General features: G+C 38.1%; 1 protein-coding gene across 1 annotated transcript in view; it reads left to right on the top strand.

Moving 5' to 3' along the window:
* lrp2a (low density lipoprotein receptor-related protein 2a) overlaps positions 1-18,039 on the top strand; it is a 77,778-nt gene that overhangs the window by 28,248 nt on the left and 31,491 nt on the right. Inside the window, 19 exon segments of the mRNA XM_037539160.1 lie at positions 1,252-1,500; positions 3,662-3,873; positions 4,074-4,258; positions 5,165-5,393; positions 5,487-5,664; positions 5,938-6,066; positions 7,087-7,253; positions 7,437-7,580; positions 7,743-7,852; positions 8,342-8,519; positions 9,504-9,717; positions 10,328-10,567; positions 10,837-11,025; positions 11,918-12,838; positions 13,840-14,005; positions 14,167-14,325; positions 14,558-14,847; positions 15,275-15,475; positions 17,067-17,309. Of these exon segments, the coding sequence (XP_037395057.1) occupies positions 1,252-1,500; positions 3,662-3,873; positions 4,074-4,258; positions 5,165-5,393; positions 5,487-5,664; positions 5,938-6,066; positions 7,087-7,253; positions 7,437-7,580; positions 7,743-7,852; positions 8,342-8,519; positions 9,504-9,717; positions 10,328-10,567; positions 10,837-11,025; positions 11,918-12,838; positions 13,840-14,005; positions 14,167-14,325; positions 14,558-14,847; positions 15,275-15,475; positions 17,067-17,309 (4,404 nt within the window).

The raw sequence follows: 18,039 nt of genomic DNA, 5'->3' as shown, positions 1-18,039 counted from the left end.
AGAGGAGAAAATTGAGCTTCACTCTTACTTCAGATCTGAAAGGATGTGCAACTGTCCAGAAGCCCTTTCTGAAAAATAGAAATAAAAAAAAAAGAAAATTTGCAAATCAAACAAAGAAGTTGATGGAGTCAGTGTCTAGACCTCAGTATCATTGGATTGTTTGGGATTTCTGGAATTATGAGAAGCTGAAATAAAAGTTAACTTTGGAGTTATGGCAAGTCTGCTGAAAAGAATGGTAGCTAAAAAAAATGACAGAGTGAATTGTATTGAAATTTTGATATATTTAGGTGCTGAGGCTTCTTTGTAATTTACTGTTAATTATATAATTGGATCGATGGATATATAATTTCTCTTTTTTCCTAATGCTGAAAAATGTATAGCTTGCACTTAATAGCCACTTAAACTGGAAATTAAATGACTGGTGGTCTTTGTGGTTCTTTAGTAACAGCAGCCAGTTTTTTACGCGTATAAAAGCAAAGGTTAAGGGACTGCAGTTAATTTGCAGCCTTGGAGATTTTTGAAGCAAATATTGCTTACTGATGCTATTAAATTAAGATAAGATAAAAAATATATATTTAAAGGAATTTTGGTATGTTCTTTGAGTACATTACAATAAATGTTTGTGTGGCTAATGTTTCCTTCTCTTTGGTCAAATAATGAAGTCCTAATTTATTATTGAAATTAATGTTTGCTTTTTTTTAATTTGTGAAAAAGATCTGCTGTTTCTACCTGTGTGTCATATTATGTGTTTTTGAATTAAGAACTTGACATGACAAATCTTGTTTCAAATCATGCATGTGTGGCTCTGATCTGGTAATTAACTTAAAAGTGATCTGTGATTTCCCTTTTCCATGCTCCCCTCACTGTTCTCAGATGAGCCTTTACCAGGTAGGCCAAATCCTCAATCATCCACAATCCCCTGCATGTAGTCCAGATTTACCCCAATGTCTGCCTCACCATGCTCACTAACTGCTTAATTATAGACAGACTGTCATTATACCTGCAATTGTTTGTAGAATGTAGTGAAAAAGTGTGTAGTGCAGTGCCTAATAAATAGTATTAAACACAGTGCTGTAGGATAATACATAATGCATACACATTGCAAGCATAGTTCATTACATAAGTGTAAGTCATAGTGTTCATAATGATCCAAATCTATAGTAGGTGCAACTATTATGGGAAGAGCTGATGGTGAAATGCATGCTTTCAAGACATTTCAAGACCTTTTATTTTCTTTCCTTCTCTCTTTAGACCAAGAGAGTTGTTCAGACAACAATGCAGGCTGCACTCATGGCTGTATCCAGGGTCCATTTGGGGCTCAGTGCACGTGTCCAATGGGCTATCAACTAAGCAATGACTCGAAGACTTGTGAGGATATAGATGAGTGTGTTCCCCGTGGCCTGTGCAGCCAGCATTGTTACAATGAAAGAGGCTCATTCCGGTGCCATTGCCAGGAAGGATACACACTTGAGACAGATGGACGAACATGCAAAGCTTCAGGTGTGTGTGTGTGTTAGTTTTCCTAACAAACAAATGTCCTGACTTTATATGAATACTCAAGAAAAACAGGACTAACCTACAGGACCAGTAAAGTGGTCCTGACATTGCAAAGTGCTTTTTATCAAAGCCATATTTTGAATTTTTTAAAAACAAAAGGACAAAACCATTTAACTCAGTATTAAAAGTAAATTCCAAAATTACTGCAGTTAAATTGTTTAGATGTCAACAAAGTCATTCATAGTAGTTAGATATGAAACTATTCATTTTTGGATCATTGTAGAGAAACAACTCTGATTTCTTCAAAGTGGTTGTGATAGGAACCTCAATATCCATTACGCAAATATTGTCATTTTATTTTCTACCTAAAACAACCAGTAAACCCATCTTCTATATGTAATGACGCAAATGGTAAAATCTTAATCTTAATACTGCCATGTTTATGTTAGTAAAACAGTGATGTAATCATCAGGTAGCATATTTGTATCCATTTCATGTAATAGCGTTCTGTGAGGGAGCTTTTTAGAGGAATTAAATACATTGTACATCATGTAATAACTTTCTGTGAGGGAGCTTTTTAGAGGAATTAAATACATTGTACATCATGTAATAACTTTCTGTGAGGGAGCTCTTTAGAGGAATTAAATGCATTGTACATCATGTAATAACTTTCTGTGAGGGAGCTCTTTAGAGGAATTAAATACATTGAACATAGTACAGAATGGTGTATTTCATATCGAACCATTCTGAATGACTTTATTTACATCTTAACCATTTAATTTTAGGAAATGTTTAAAACGCATTAAATTTGTTTTTATTGTTAGGCAGAAATTTAGAGTTGCGCTTAGAAAATGGTTGTTTCATATCGAATGTAACTATGAATGTAACTACATTACCTATGACATATTAAAAGAAAAACCAACAAGTGTCTTATTAAGGAGTTCTACAAGTGTCTGCAACTGTACTATGGGAAAGAACTGTCCCCCAGTTCTGATTGTGGTGGAGAGTGCTGTCTAACGTCCAAAATCTCTCAAAGTTGTTAAATTAGTTTGAGACCTGGTGACTGTTAAAGCCATAGCATATGATTTACATAATTTTTATAGTTATTCATATACCATTCAGTGACCCCTCATACCCTGTGTATGGGAGCATTGCTGTTCTGGAAGAAGCCACTTTCATCAGGATAGAAATGTTTTTTCTGCAAATTATAGCCCTATTTATTGATGCCTTTTTCCATAGATGTAAATGCAGATTCACTTTAGTCATTGTTCCTATTGAAACACTAGCCAGTTGAGCAGTCTTTGTGACTGAAGCTCTGTCCTCCAGTAATGAACACTCTTTGAAAGGTACTTGATCTTTTCCTCTAGTGATCATGATCCAAAACTGAGGTCACCTGGGCCTTTTAAGAATCGTATACATGCCACAGAACATTATAGAATTTTAGTTGCATAATTGTCACAGTTGTCGCAGTTATCTGGAAGCATCTGTACTTGTTATGGTCCTGCACTAATTATTTTATTATTAATTATTTTATTACCATTATTTTGTCACTTTGCATGGCTTTATATGAGACATATGTATTACCCTACATCGTGTCACCACACTAAAACAAACCTGTGCTATAGACCTAAACAACAGAAATAAACACCTGGGCCCATTTATGCCCATTTCCTTGGAATTAAATGTTTTCTTGAACAGAAATAGGATAGGCACACATGTTTTTTTGATGTGTGATGATAGTTTTGATAGAGAACAGAATTTGGCGGAGCAGAGCCATGCATGATGTGAGAGGAGCTCCTGTCTTTCTGCCACTGCCCTTGTGCCCTCTGATCGGATTACTACAGATAAGACAAATAACATATATGTCAGTCACAAACTTTCGCATGGGGTAATTAGGTCTTAGTAATCAGACAAAGGCTTGTTTATGAGCCTTACTACTCACATGGACCCATCCACCACAGAGATAACCTGCTGAAAAATGCTGTAATTTGATATACCTTTTTTCTGAACGTTATTCCACAACAGTGCTTCTTTTTGTGCTTCTGTGTGGCTGTTCAGAGACTTCTTTCACTGTCTCTGAACCATTGGAGCGATAGCAGGAACATGCTGAAAAAGTGAATTTGTGCTACGTATCACATAGACATTTCTTTTCACAATCTGACAGGATCTCGAGAAGCAATTCTGCTGGTGGCCAGTCGTAATCAGATCATATCTGATGACATCATCTCACAGCCGAATGTGGTGCGCTCCCTTGTCCGAGATGGTCGAAACATTGTGGCGGTGGATTTTGACTCAGTGACGGACCGTGTGTACTGGTCTGATACTACCCAGGACAGAATATGGAGTGCACATAAGAATGGCAGTGACAGGACTGTGGTAAGGATGCAGCAGGGCTTGAGTGAGATCTAAGTATTTATTATAGTTACTCAATCAAGCTACTGTTTAAACCAAAAGCTTCAAGGCCTTGCCATAAATAATTATCATTGCTTTTAGATCCAGTTTTAGATCCAATTTAGTTTTTTACGTTGTCTTACAAAGTGAATTACACAACCGACAGCCTCTCTTTACGCTTACAGATTTTTGACAGTGGTGTGACGGTCACTGAGAGCCTTGCAGTGGACTGGGTGGGTAGAAACCTATACTGGACAGATTACATTCTGGAGACTGTAGAAGTGGCCAAACTGGACGGTTCCCATAGAACAGTGCTTGTTAGTCAGAATGTATCAAATCCAAGAGGACTTGTGCTGGACCCCAGGAATGGGTAAGCTCAGTGATATACAGACACTGATCAATGCCAAATACAATGAGAGCTAGTAAAACAAAGGAGCAGTTTTGTGTTAACCGTACCATAAACATGTCAAGGCAGTTATTTGCTGTCATATAAGTGGTCATGACAGATTTTCTTTAGCAGAATAACTATGTCATGTTAACTTTTACCAATAAGTGTCATTACAGATAACATCATGTTTGGGTCATGACAGCTTATATCACATGCTGATTTTTGCTAAGTGTACTCTTGTTAGCTATCATAACAATTAATTGCTGCAGAAACATGACACTGTTATATTATTTATAATTATTTTATTATGTATTAAAGCTAAAGATTTTAATCTTTTAATCTAAAGTTTTGATTTACTACAGCAACATCGTCCAGCTTATTGTAGGTATTGTAGTACTTTGAACTGGGCACTCAGCATGTTTGTACTTAAACAAAAATCATATAAATAAACAAAAATATAGATAAAATTATAGATGTGAATATGTTTGTAGGTGTGAATATGTTTATTTATGCTTAGTTTTGATTAACCACAGCAACATCGTTCAACTCAGTGTTGTAGTACTGGAAACTCAACCTCATATAAATAAATTATAAATATAAATAACAAAAAATTATAGATCTATGTTTTGTATTTTAACAAAAATTAAATTCAGTTTCTCAGGTTGAGTAAGATTTTGCCAGCATCCTGTGATGCTTGTCCAATCTAGCAACCATGGCTATGTAAGAATGTATCTGTAGGCTGACCATGAATTTTGTCCATTCATGCATTCAAAGGAGTCAATAGGAAATTTAAAAGAAACTCACAACTCAAAACACTGCTTTTCAGTGTTTCCTTGTCATTTAGTAATAATGAGTGAAAACTATTTTACATTTATGTCTGGGTTTCAGCGCTCACCTCATGTTTTGGACGGACTGGGGAAGAAACCCTCGCATTGAGAGAGCCAGCATGGATGGCACACTGAGGACCACCATCATCAGCAACAAGCTCTACTGGCCCAACGGTCTGACCATAGACTATCCCAACAGTCTGCTCTACTTTGCTGATGCTTACCTGGATTTCATCGACTACTGTGATTATGATGGAAACAACCGGAAACAAGTTCTGGCCAGCGATCTGGTGAGAATTTTTTTTGCGTTGCTTACTCATGTGCAATTATTTATGCCCTTAACCCATGTGAATAAAATCTGCCTCTTGTCTCTCAATGAAAAGGTACTACAACACCCCCATGCAATTACCATTTTTGAGGATTTTGTGTACTGGACCGACAGATATGTCAATCGTGTAATCCGGGCCAACAAGTGGCATGGAGAGAACCAGACGGTGATGCTGTATAACCTGCCCCAGCCCATGGGTTTGGTGGCAATGCATCCAGCCAGACAGCCAGCAGGTACCACTGAGCACTTTCAACAGTCCTGCCAAAACAGCCCTGTTTATGTTTTTAATAGTGGGTTTTAATAGTGATGGGGCTTAAAGCCAGCAGTTCCTATTGCAAACATAGTCAGTATATGTCTGAATACATTTCGTGCATTAATGAGTCAACAATTAAATGACTGTTAAAGAGAAAGGTGCCATAATAATAATCACCTCAGATTTATGATTCTGACCTATTCATTTTCTCAAGTGATTTGTCTCTTCTGAATGTGTTTTATTTCCTGGGCAGGTGACAACGTCTGTGCAGTGAGTACCTGCTCCCACATCTGCCTGCTCTCCTCATCTGGCCCCAGGTTTTACTCCTGTGCCTGTCCCTCAGGCTGGACACTGTCAACTGACAAGGTGACCTGTACTAGAGGTATGACAAACCAACCAAAAGAAAACCACCTGTCAATTTCTTCAGAAGTACTTTTTATTTGCCTCTTTAATTTATTATACAACATATTTCATAAGTTGGTTATCATATGAGGAAGGTTCAAAAAGTTGAAAGGAGGTGTATTAGTTTACTCTCCATTAAGTCATTTGTGAGATTTTTTTTCTATACATTTTTTGCCTTATGTGAATGTGGCTGTGTCTTTCACTTTGGCCTCACCCCAGTTAATCTCCTTTTCACTGACTGAATGAAGTATTCCTCAGTGACACTGGATATGTACGATGCTTCATGAGAAGAAGATCTTGTCAACAGCATCCCATTTTCAATTTGCTCCATAATCTCTCCCTCTCTGAGGGCAAATATTTACAATCGTAAAAGGTCTGAGCTCAGCTTATGGTTATGGCTGAGCACAGACAAGAGAGCTTTAATCTTAAATCCAGTGGGTCCTTTTTAGGGCAACCGTCCAGCCACTCTCAGGTTTCAACTTTTGTCAGCGATGTCAAGCACATTTTCTACTAAGAGATGAATGATTACCCCGAAAGAGAATGAGTGAGTGCCCACTGATCCTAATTTCTGATGACAGAGTAGAACGTGCTCTCTGTAGAGAACTTTCACTGTTTCTTAGAAATACATCTAAGTCTTATGAAAATCTTGAATTTTGGTGACCTGTAGTCAGACTGTTATTTAGCCCCTTAACATTACAGGTGTGTCACATACTAAGGCTTATTATTCATTAACTACAGGGACTTCAAAGCAAAATAATGGAGATATTTTCTTTGGTTATAGAAATGTGTAATAAGAGGTTGCATTGTATGACAAGTATTGCCATACAATGCCTAAATAATGAGTTTATTTCTTTGAGTTTATTTCTTGCCCTACATGTCATTTACGCATTGAAGGGTACAAAATAAAGTCATAAAATGATATAGCCTTGTCGCTGTATGTGAATCTTTATTAAGTATGAGTAGGCAACTGACATGGTCCTTGCATAATGCTATCTTACAGTGGACGCACCCTTCCTGGTGGTTGTTAGGGACAGCATCATTTATGGTATTTCCCTCAACCCAGACGATAAGAGCAATGATGCTATGGTGCCTGTTGCTGGGCTGCAAAATGGATACGATGTGGACTTTGATGATACTGAGCAGATGATCTACTGGGTTGAACACCCTGTAAGCCTGAGATATTTCTTTAATTAGTCATTCACAAATTAGAATTTAAAATGCTGAAGTCTGTTATTATTTTATTACAATGTTGTTTCATTAAATGTTCAAATGTTTCTAAATCATCACTGACCTGATTGCCATTAACTGGAAAAAAAAGTAGCTAAGTTGGTGAATCTGTCTCCTATATAGGGGGAGATCCACAGGGTTAAGTCAGATGGCACTAACAGGACTGAGTTTGCCCCAGCGGCTATCTTGGGATCTCCAGTGGGATTGGCTCTTGACTGGATGTCTCAAAATCTATACTACACCAACCCAGCCACACAGTCCATAGAGGTAAGGTACTCTTACAGTCAGTGCTCAGCTAAACACTTGTGTCAATTATTGGACCATTTATTTGATTAATTTCAGGTAAACTTTGTGCCTCCTTTGAAAAATAACTATTCTTTTACACTAAATGTTGTGTGACAAATGTCTCTTTTGCAACTGCTCATTTAGGTACTGAGGCTGAAAGGCGAAGTGCAATACAGGAAGACTCTCCTCACTAACAATGGTACCCCGACTGGCGCAGGCACCCCAGTTGGCATAGCTGTGGACCCGGCACGTGGGTAAGCCCCAGTTAGCAATGACCTGGCACAGATGCTGATCCCCATATTCACTGGGCTCTGTCAGTGTGACTTCATGCAGTCCACCCAGCTCACACACATGCTGCTGGAAATCCAAGGAGATAAAGGAGTCTTTACAAATCAGTGTCACTGGCGAGAGTGGCTGCAGTCATTCTGTGCTCAGAAACAAACCACAATATATGTGTTTCTAATAAATTGGCTGGCCAGTGTGGTATAATGTCAGTCTCAACGAATATATCCATATTTTTATGTGGGGTGAATTTATTGGAAGTAGTAGAACTTTTATGATTTATATTTGGTGGATTCTTAACTTTGCCCTGCGATGGACTGGCGACCTGTCCAGGGTGTATCCTGCCTTCCGCCTGATGACTGCTGGGATAGGCTCCAGCACCCCCCGGTGACCCTGAGGGAGAAGCTTAGAAAATGGATGGATGAATGGATTCTTAACTTGCTCCATGCGATGTGTTACAGGAAAATGTACTGGACAGATCAAGGAACAGAGAGTGGCATTCCAGCCAAGGTGGCATGTGCAGACATGGATGGTTCTAACTCAGCTATCCTCTACACCAACAACCTCGACCATGTGGAGTTTATCACTATTGACATCAAAGAGAACAAACTCTACTGGGCCGTCACAGGGTCTGGAGTGGTTAGTTACATTTCTTCTGTCAGCAGTTGTTTTTTGGGAATACTTTACAATACGTATCCTTAATTAGTGCTTAGGTAGTTATTAACTTGACAGTAAGTAAGCAGTGTTAACAGAATAGTACTTTATCAGTGACTAATGATTGTAGTAAACTACTTAATTGACACTAAAAGTGCAGTAATTTTAATAGTCTTGAAAAAAATCTGAACTACATGTTTAATGATTCCTTAACTATGCTTAACTACTTAATAACTTAGTAATAAGTAATAAAGAGTTACCCTATCATTATATCATTATACCTCAATATATCATTATACCTTACTATAATGAACCACAGTGCTATCGAAAATGTTACATTTTAGTAATCAATCTTGAATCACTACAGTAACTATGTTTCAAGTTTCCTCAATTACTGCTTGGTCAATTCATAAATTACTCATTACCGTGACTGCTACTGTGAATAGAGAGTTTAATGACTTGGCATTCAGTCTTCAAATATTAATGTTATTCATAACGCCTTACTCATACAATAAGACCACTAGTAATTACTTAAAGAAAAGGAGTTACTGGTTGTTTATTTTTGATATTATGATTTTGTTACATACCAGAACTGATCTTGATGGGATAATATTTCTTGTCTATACTGTGAATAACTTTGTTACACATTGAGTAGTTAAGCTTCAGTTAATTGAAACCTACTTGTTGGTTAGGATTAATTAAGGAAATCATGCACATGTAGTTACCATAGTGGTTCAAGATTTGTAAATCATTACACTTTAATGAATATAGTAATAAATTGTAGAGAAATGTAGTGTAATATAGTAGTATATTATAGTGAGGAGTAATTACTGTACAACTACTTGGATAACAGTTGAGTTAATGCTTTTTTAAAATCGTAATTAAGCATTAATAAGTAACAATTGTTGCTCTTATTCAATAGCAATTTTCCTATTATTGTTGTTATTATTATTCTAAACCTCCAAACAGATTGAGAGAGGAGATCCAAATGGGTCAAACCGCATCACTGTGGTTGCTGGCCTTTCTCATCCGTGGGGTGTGGCTGTGCACAGGGACTACCTGTACTTCACTGATAGGGACTTTGAGGTGATTGAACGTGTGGACAAAGCCACAGGAGCCAACAAAGTTGTGCTGCGGGACAATGTAGCTGGTCTCAGAGTACTCAAAGTGCACTACAGAGAGAGTAAGTATAAGTTATTAAACATCTGTTATGAGCTTATAATCTGCTCTGATCTGATCTGTGGGATTTTTTGGCCCTCTGAGCCACATGATTCTTATCAAGGCAAACTTATGGCCTTTTCTGGAAGCCATCTTATCCCAGATAGCCATGTAGCAATTACCAGGAAGTAATGACTTTAAACGAGGGATCACTTTACCAATTTGTTCCTTTCTGTCTCAGAATGATGCTTAACTTTTTGCAGGGTAGCCTCAGTATCCCTTTGTTTCACGATCAATGGAGAGATTCATTACTCTGGCACTGAACAGTGTTTTCTGTGCAGCTTTGTCCAGCCAAAAGCAGGAGAGGCTACAATTAGAGTTGAAACATATACTTTTAGCTGTCAATCACAATCATAGCACTGTTTCTGCAGGATTGTAAATGAGATCATTTTTAATAATGTTTTGATAATGGACTGTATACAAAATGTTCAATACAACTTACTGCATAAGAATGTTAAGAAATGGTTTGATTCACTGGATGACACTGGATATATTTGTAAAATCTCTCTATCTTTCTCTTTATCTCTCTCTCTCTCTCTTTCTCTTTCTTTCTCTCTCTCTCTCTCTCTCTTTAGCCTCTGCAGGTTCTTCCAATGGCTGCAGTAATAATGAAGGTGTGTGTGAGCAGCTGTGCCTTCCTCGTCCTGGAAGCCTGTTCTCCTGTGCCTGCGCTACAGGCTTCCGACTCAAGCCTGATAACAGAACCTGTGCTCCATTCCAGTCCTACGTGGTCATTTCTATGCTGACGGCCATCAAGGGCTTCAGTTTGGAGGGAGCTGATCATTCTGAGGCCATGGTGCCTGTGGCAGGGAGAGGTGAGTGTAACAGTGATAAATAGTATATTACAATTATTTTGTATAACGGAGCTGAAACTTTATTCAGAACAGATTTTTGGAAAGGTTTTTGGCTGTTTTGAGTATTTATTTGCTTTTTAATGTGCCGGGTGTTATATATTACCCAGTAAGTGATATGGTTTCGTAATAGTTTGATTACATAATCAATAACCTGCACTTGATTTTTTAGTAGCTGTGGATTTGTCAATTTGGTCAGTGCAGTTATCTGTGTGTTTGTGTGTACACTATAGGTCGTAATGTTCTGCACGTGGATGTGCACATGGAATCTGGGTTTGTGTACTGGTGTGACTTCAGCAGCACTGTTGCCTCTCAGAACGGAATTCGTCGGATCAAGCCAGACGGATCTGGATTCCGCAGCATCATTACCTCTGGGATCGGACGCAATGGAATCCGAGGCATCGCTGTGGACTGGGCAGCAGGTGTGTGGCTATTGTAATCTGGTTTTGTGCTTTGACAGTAGAATACAACTCAAATGAAACATAACATAAACTACCCATCAGAAATTTGGAAACACCTGACTTTTCAAAGTGTATTTAAAAGGATAATCCTCTTATTGATCCTCTTAGTCGATCAGATAAGGCATGTATAAAGTCCAAATTTTACGTCTTTAGTTTAGCACTGGAGCTATGGTACTTAAGTTGCTAATAGAAACTAAAGGTCAGTAATCATACAAATATTTCCTGTAAATACATGCTTCACAAAAATGAGCAAAACTTCACTGTGCAATTAAACACGGCAGGCAACCACTTTAGACGACAGTTGTTGTATAAATTATAACAGTAGTATAAAATATTTGTAACGGTACTGTCTTAGGACGCCTTGCCAACCCCACACATTTTATCTCCTGAGGTGTTTAAACAACAACATTTGGAGCTTAAGATTTTTAATATGTGCTTTTAACAACAGCTTGAGAAAGAAAACAGTCAAATCATTATGTGTGCAAAATGTGCTCTTATACCTTGTCATGCAAAGGAAGACACTTGATTAAAACCTTTGAATATATGTTTTCTTACATTATTGAAAAATAACAGATTCAGATTTCAAAATACAACAAGATGTCTCCAAATGAGCAGTACCATTACAGTACATGCTTATGTATATATCTCTGTCAGATGCAACTGATATGAAACTGAGCCATCTCTTTGAAGTGCACAGTGTAATAAGAAAAGTCAGTATAGTAGTGACATTTAATATAAATATATATTCTATGGGACCACAGTTTGGAAATATATTTTGCCAATTGTGTAGTTAAAAAGTAGTTAAAATGTGTTCATTGTGAAATTCTTAAAATTCTCTTTCTCTGTATTTCAGGGAACCTGTACTTCACAAACGCCTTTTTAACAGAGACGTACATTGAAGTCATTCGCCTTAACACCACTTTTCGACAGGTACTCTTGAAGACCCAGGTGGACATGCCTCGTCATATTGTAGTAGACCCCAAAAACAGATATCTCTTCTGGGCTGACTATGGGCAGAACCCCAAAATTGAGCGGGCTTTCCTGGATGGTAGTAACCGGACTGTACTGGTCTCGTCTGGAATCATTACACCAAGGGGCCTGGCTCTGGACCACAGGAACGGATACATCTACTGGGTGGATGACTCACTTGACATGATAGCCCGAGTGCATCCTAATGGGGGTGAGACAGAGATTGTACGGTATGGGAGTCGCTACCCCACCCCATATGGCATCAGTGTGTTTGAAAATAACATCATCTGGGTGGACAGGAACTTGAAAAAGGTCTTCCAGGCCAGCAAAGAACCCGGAAATACTGACCAACCATCAGTAATCAGAGACAACATCAACATGCTGCGAGACGTCACCATATTTGACCAGAGGATACAGCCCAGATCAGCTCAGGAGCTCAATAACAATCCCTGCTTGGAGTCTAATGGAGGCTGTGCTCATTTATGCTTTGCTCTGCCAGGCACTCAGACCAGGAAGTGTGCCTGTGCCTTTGGGAACCTGGCTGTGGATGGTCTGAGCTGTGTGGTGTCCCGGGACGATTACCTCATATACACAACAGAGAGCACAGTTCGCTCTCTAAGGTTGGACCCTGAAGACCACTCGTTGCCCTTCCCTGTGGTCAACGTGGCCCGGACGTCTATTGCTCTGGATTATGACAGGTTGGACAATAGGATCTACTTCACTCAAAGCTCTGGACCAGGACAGAGCAAAATCAGCTACGTTAGCCTGTCGTCTCCCACCTCACCTGCTACTGTGGTAGCTACAGGTACGGAAATGCATTTCACCACTTTTATTCTGAAATTTATTGCTGTGGTAATCTTATTTACTCCTTAAGGAGAGACACTACAGGTGATTGGAGTATTTTTTTAAACACTAGCTATCACAGTTAATTTTTGCCAGTTTATTACTGATACTCTTGCATGTATTCTTTTGGAAATTTTGCCAAAAATTGAGATATTCACATATGAAAATTAGATGTTATCTACCTAAACATACATACATTTGCACAACCTGAGCTTTTAGATTTTTTTTTTTTGTACAAGTAAAATTTCATTGTAAATAAACACTCCAGATTATTGAAACGTCATTATTTTTTCTTTTAATCAAGAAAACACTACACAATGTTAAATTGTATAAAATGGTTTCCAGGTCATTTCGTATAAAAATTTAGCAGAAATGTATTCATGAGCAATAACCTACTGTCCTTCAGAATAGGGTCAGGACTTTTATTCTAAATGTAAAGAAAAGCTCATTTTGACTAACTGGGACCTCAGAACTGCATTATCCAGTGAGATCTCAGAAAATATACACTGTTAGTGTGAAGGATGTCATTAGTGTAAATGAAAATAGACATATTTGAATGATATATTTAGTTTTTTACATGAAAAAATCTTTTCATGGATATGTGACATAAAAAAGAGGAACTTCCACTTTGTTTTTTACATGTAATATTATGTTGGCCACCCAAAGTACAAAATTCAAAAAGAGCATAGAGGCCTGCATTCAGCAATTAAATAATCCAAATATTTTGCTTAGATCATTTCTCTTTTTCGTTCAAAATAAGTGAAAAAGAAAATAATCTAAGCAGCTATAATAACATGTATCAGTCCACTTATATCAATTCACAAAAAATAGGAAAAGGTATTTAAAACATAGGAAAAGACAATTTAATGGTTCTAAGTTATAATAGTACTTCTTTTTATGCCCTAATCCTTATGTCATTCTTATGCTGTATAAATGTAAAAAGTATTTATTCTTTATACCTAGATCTGGGTGCCCCTGATGGTATTGCCTATGACTGGATCAATAAAAGGATCTATTACAGTGACTATGTAAATCAGACCATCAGCTCAATGGCTGTGGATGGATCTCAAAGGACTCTTATAGCTCATGTGCCCAGACCACGAGCTATCATGCTTGACCCCTGCAGTGGGTAAGTTTCTCCTATCTTCAGCATTGATGTATACTCACCAGCATGTCTGTGTCTGGATGAACTGAATTTGTTGTTCACTCTCCCCTCAGTTCTTCAGCTTTGTACGGTGCTACATGTTTTTTCAGTAGTTTGAAGAGAATCTTTCTATGTATATGATTCAGGTACATGTACTGGACTGACTGGGGTACCAATGCTAAAATCGAGCGTGCAACTCTGGGTGGAAATTTCCGGACAGAGATAGTTAACTCCAGTCTGGTGTGGCCAAATGGCCTTACCCTGGACTATGATGAACAGAGACTCTACTGGGCCGATGCCAGCCTGTAAGATTTTCTAGCTTCTCTGGTTGTACTTTGATAGTACATACATTTTTTAATATATAGAAAGTCTAACAAATCAGTACAGAGAGGTGTCAAGCTTTGTTTTTTCTAATTACTGATTTTTTCCCTAAATGATCATTTTATTATTTATTATGATAATATAATAATTATTTATTACTCGTGATAGCATGTTAGACTGAAACTTTCTCAAGTTGTTTAATTTCTGTGTAATCAGACAGAAGATTGAACGTTGTTCTCTTACGGGGGCTAACCGTGAGATCATTGTGAGCACAGCCATCTACCCATTCGCCATGACTGTGTATGGGCAGCATATCTTCTGGACAGACTGGAATACGCGGAGCATTTACAGAGCCAACAAGCATGATGGCTCAGACCAGAGGGTCATGCTCCAGAACCTTCCATCTCGGCCAATGGACATCCATGTACTGTCCAACAGCAAACAGCAGCAATGTGGCAGCCCCTGTCAACAGTTCAATGGAGGCTGTAGTCATATCTGCACTCCAGGTGCCAAAAAACTCTTTAAATACTGCACCCCAATTTTGAGTAGTTTTGAATGTATACCTGTATCTGCTGACAATCTTTCACCGTAGCCCTCTCAATCTCCAAAATCTGTTTTTTTTTTCAGCAAAATATAAAAAAATTACTAAGTAGTTTTACTAAGTCAGTTTGTGTTAGATATAAAAGATATAAATAGCAACTCAAGGTATGTATAAATGTTTGGTGAAACCTTTCGATTTTCGATTTTACTTTCTGTCTTAATTTGATTTCAATTTTATTTTGATTTAATAAAATAGTATTTTGGAAAAAACAGTTGGAAAAACTGCCTTGGAGCTTATAGTGGGGTATGTTATGGTTAAAACCACCACTGCCATGTTGAGCAATTCGTAGATAATCATAGCTGTTACTCCGTAACATGATGCTTTGTGCATAGGTCCTCAGGGGGCAGAGTGTCAGTGTCCATCTGAAGGTCGCTGGTACCTGGCTGACAACAAATACTGCATCCCTGATAATGGCACACGCTGCCAACCTGGACAGTTCACCTGCATGAATGGCCGCTGCATCCGTGCACAGTGGAAATGCGACAATGATGATGACTGTGGAGATGGCAGTGATGAGCTGGAGAGAGTGTGTGGTAAGCTGTGTTACCGATGACACGTTGTTGTTGCAAAGAGGCTAATCCTATAATCCAAAACCAACTTAACCCCTTCAGCCTCAGTCTTATTATTCAGTCATAGTCTTAAGACTTAATCAGTATCTTGTGTAAATTATTTGGAAACTGCTATTAAAATAATATATAGGAAATGTACTTGAGAGAGCGAGGAACTGACCTACAGCTCCTTGGAGTTTAAAAGGTCTCCTGTCTTGCCTTTGGCTTTGCTGTGTTTCCTCTGCTTTCAGAGTTACACTAATTTCAAGAGGCTTCCAGGGTTCTACCTATTAATTTTTTTTATTTGAGCTTCTTTTGAATCCTGTGGCATTTTTCCAATGGTCAGTATGGTACAGCACGATACGGAAGGGCTGAGCGTTTTGGGGACAATATCTAATTGGAATCCAGCTGTCATTTCAATTGTGATTCTTTTCTATAAATTAAGTTCTAGGCCCTTTTTTGGAAGAATCCTAAACATACTGTGCCAGACTGCCAGTTAGTTTTGTTGTGATGTCACAGCACAGGTTCTTAGTTGCATCTGATTGGTCTAACCTATCTGTAAGCAGTTCACAAACCCTGTGCTAATAGGTTCAATTTTCTCACCTTATTTTATCTTTATTGTTAAAGAGAATGTAAGCTATAATAAAACTGCAGCTGTTGCGTTTTGAATATTGTACTTTTCAAATAGCTATTTCAATATAAAAATGAATTTTTAGCCCTACAGTACAGTTACAAACCCAAGTCCAGAACTGTCCATACCATCACTTGATCGTGGAAATGACGACAAAATGCATGATCACAGATTTCTAACTGTACCATACCACCCTGCATTGGAAGAATGCCAAGTCAAGAATCGTTTAGAAGCTTTTGTTTTGAAGAGTGTGGCTTATCTGTGGAGTTCTTATTAGTCTGTTTGGACTGCTATACTGATTTTGATCTGTTTGTCTGAGTATTTTGCTTCAAATCTATATGTTTTACACGTGAGTGGTCTTTATGCTTGCTGTTTCTGTCTTCGCTGCCTTTTCTTTTCTTTCTTATCTGTTTGCTAATTGGCTGCCACTTGCTGTTCTCTGATTTCTGCAATTTAATCTTTCTCTCCAGGATCCAAGAGTGATTTCGCTTTTGGTGTGTATAATTATCCTTTTCTAGTCATCTGTTGTAGAATAGCTGTAGACCAGTTTGACTTGAATAACCTTCTACTACAGATTACTAATCATTAAAGAAATCCACTGCTCTTTTGCATGCAGTCCCACAAGTGGCGGCATTTATTTCCTTATCAGGTAAATTCAGGTCTTTGAGAACTCCCTTATTTACTCATACACAGTCCAAGTGTTCAAGTTGGGCAGGTACCTTCCTGAAAAATCTAGACTGTTAGTTGCTCTGTCCACTTTTTTGTACACTTTAAAACTTAGTCATTAAAGACATTAGAGCAATTGGTGTATCAGTGTGCTGGTTTCTATTGTATGGGTGAAAACACTGTACTCTGTGCTGCAGGGCATCATGTAGGACTGGTTTGTAGTCTTGTTGCTTGTTGTTTCATAAAAACATTCTGTCTCCTTCTGGTTGTCATTGACAGCCTTCCACACGTGTGAGCCCACTGTATTCACCTGTGGAAACGGCAAGTGTGTGCCATATCACTACCGCTGTGATCACTATAACGACTGCGGAGACAACAGTGATGAGGCAGGGTGCGTGTTTCGCCCATGTGACTCGGACACGGAGTTCACCTGCAACAACGGCCGCTGCATCGCTCGTGAATACGTGTGCAATGGCATCAATAACTGTTATGACAATGGAACGTCAGATGAACAGAACTGTGGTATGTCTGATGTAAAAGTGTCTGATCTTCTGCTGAAATATCATTTAGGGCTATGACAATGAGTGGTAGTAATAGCATGTAAGCAGCTGTATGAGCTAATAATGATAAGAAATTAAGTAATTATAGTTTTAAAAAAGGACAAACACCAAAATGAGAAAAAGCAAGTAGGTGCTCATGTAGGTGTAGGTGTAAGTCAGTAGGTATGACTTACCTAGCTGTGTGTCCATCAGGCTGTTTCTTAGACTGATAGGTGAATTTTATATACATCATTGTGCAAAGTGCCAACTAATTAATGCATATTCAGAAAGAACAGCAATTTCAGTTGATGATTTTAATTAGTTTAATTAATAGTGGCCCTAATATCTAATTAGTCAATCAGAATTTTTCACTGCTTCTAATAGGCAGTATCATGTAGATATTCAGTTACTCTAATCATCGTAACAGTTTTGCAGTTTTGTTTTCCATTGTACATTTACATTTATTACATTTGGAATGCTTTTTTCCAGAGCAACTTACAATTTCATCATTTTATAGAAGTAAAGGAAGGTAGTGTTTGGAGTCTTGCTTGTTAGGAATCTTATTGGTATAGTATAGTGTGCTTGTCCAGGTGGAGAATCAAACCTCTGTCAGCAGCTTGAAGAGCAAATCTGTTATCCACTACACTAACCACATTAAAATATTTTTTCATTCTTAGTTTACTCATTATTTTGATGTATTTTGCTCTCTTGCT

Source organism: Pygocentrus nattereri, chromosome 6 (assembly GCF_015220715.1).
Source record: "Pygocentrus nattereri isolate fPygNat1 chromosome 6, fPygNat1.pri, whole genome shotgun sequence".
Taxonomy (NCBI): Eukaryota; Metazoa; Chordata; class Actinopteri; order Characiformes; family Serrasalmidae; genus Pygocentrus; species Pygocentrus nattereri.
This window is presented reverse-complemented; position numbering and strand designations above follow the sequence as displayed.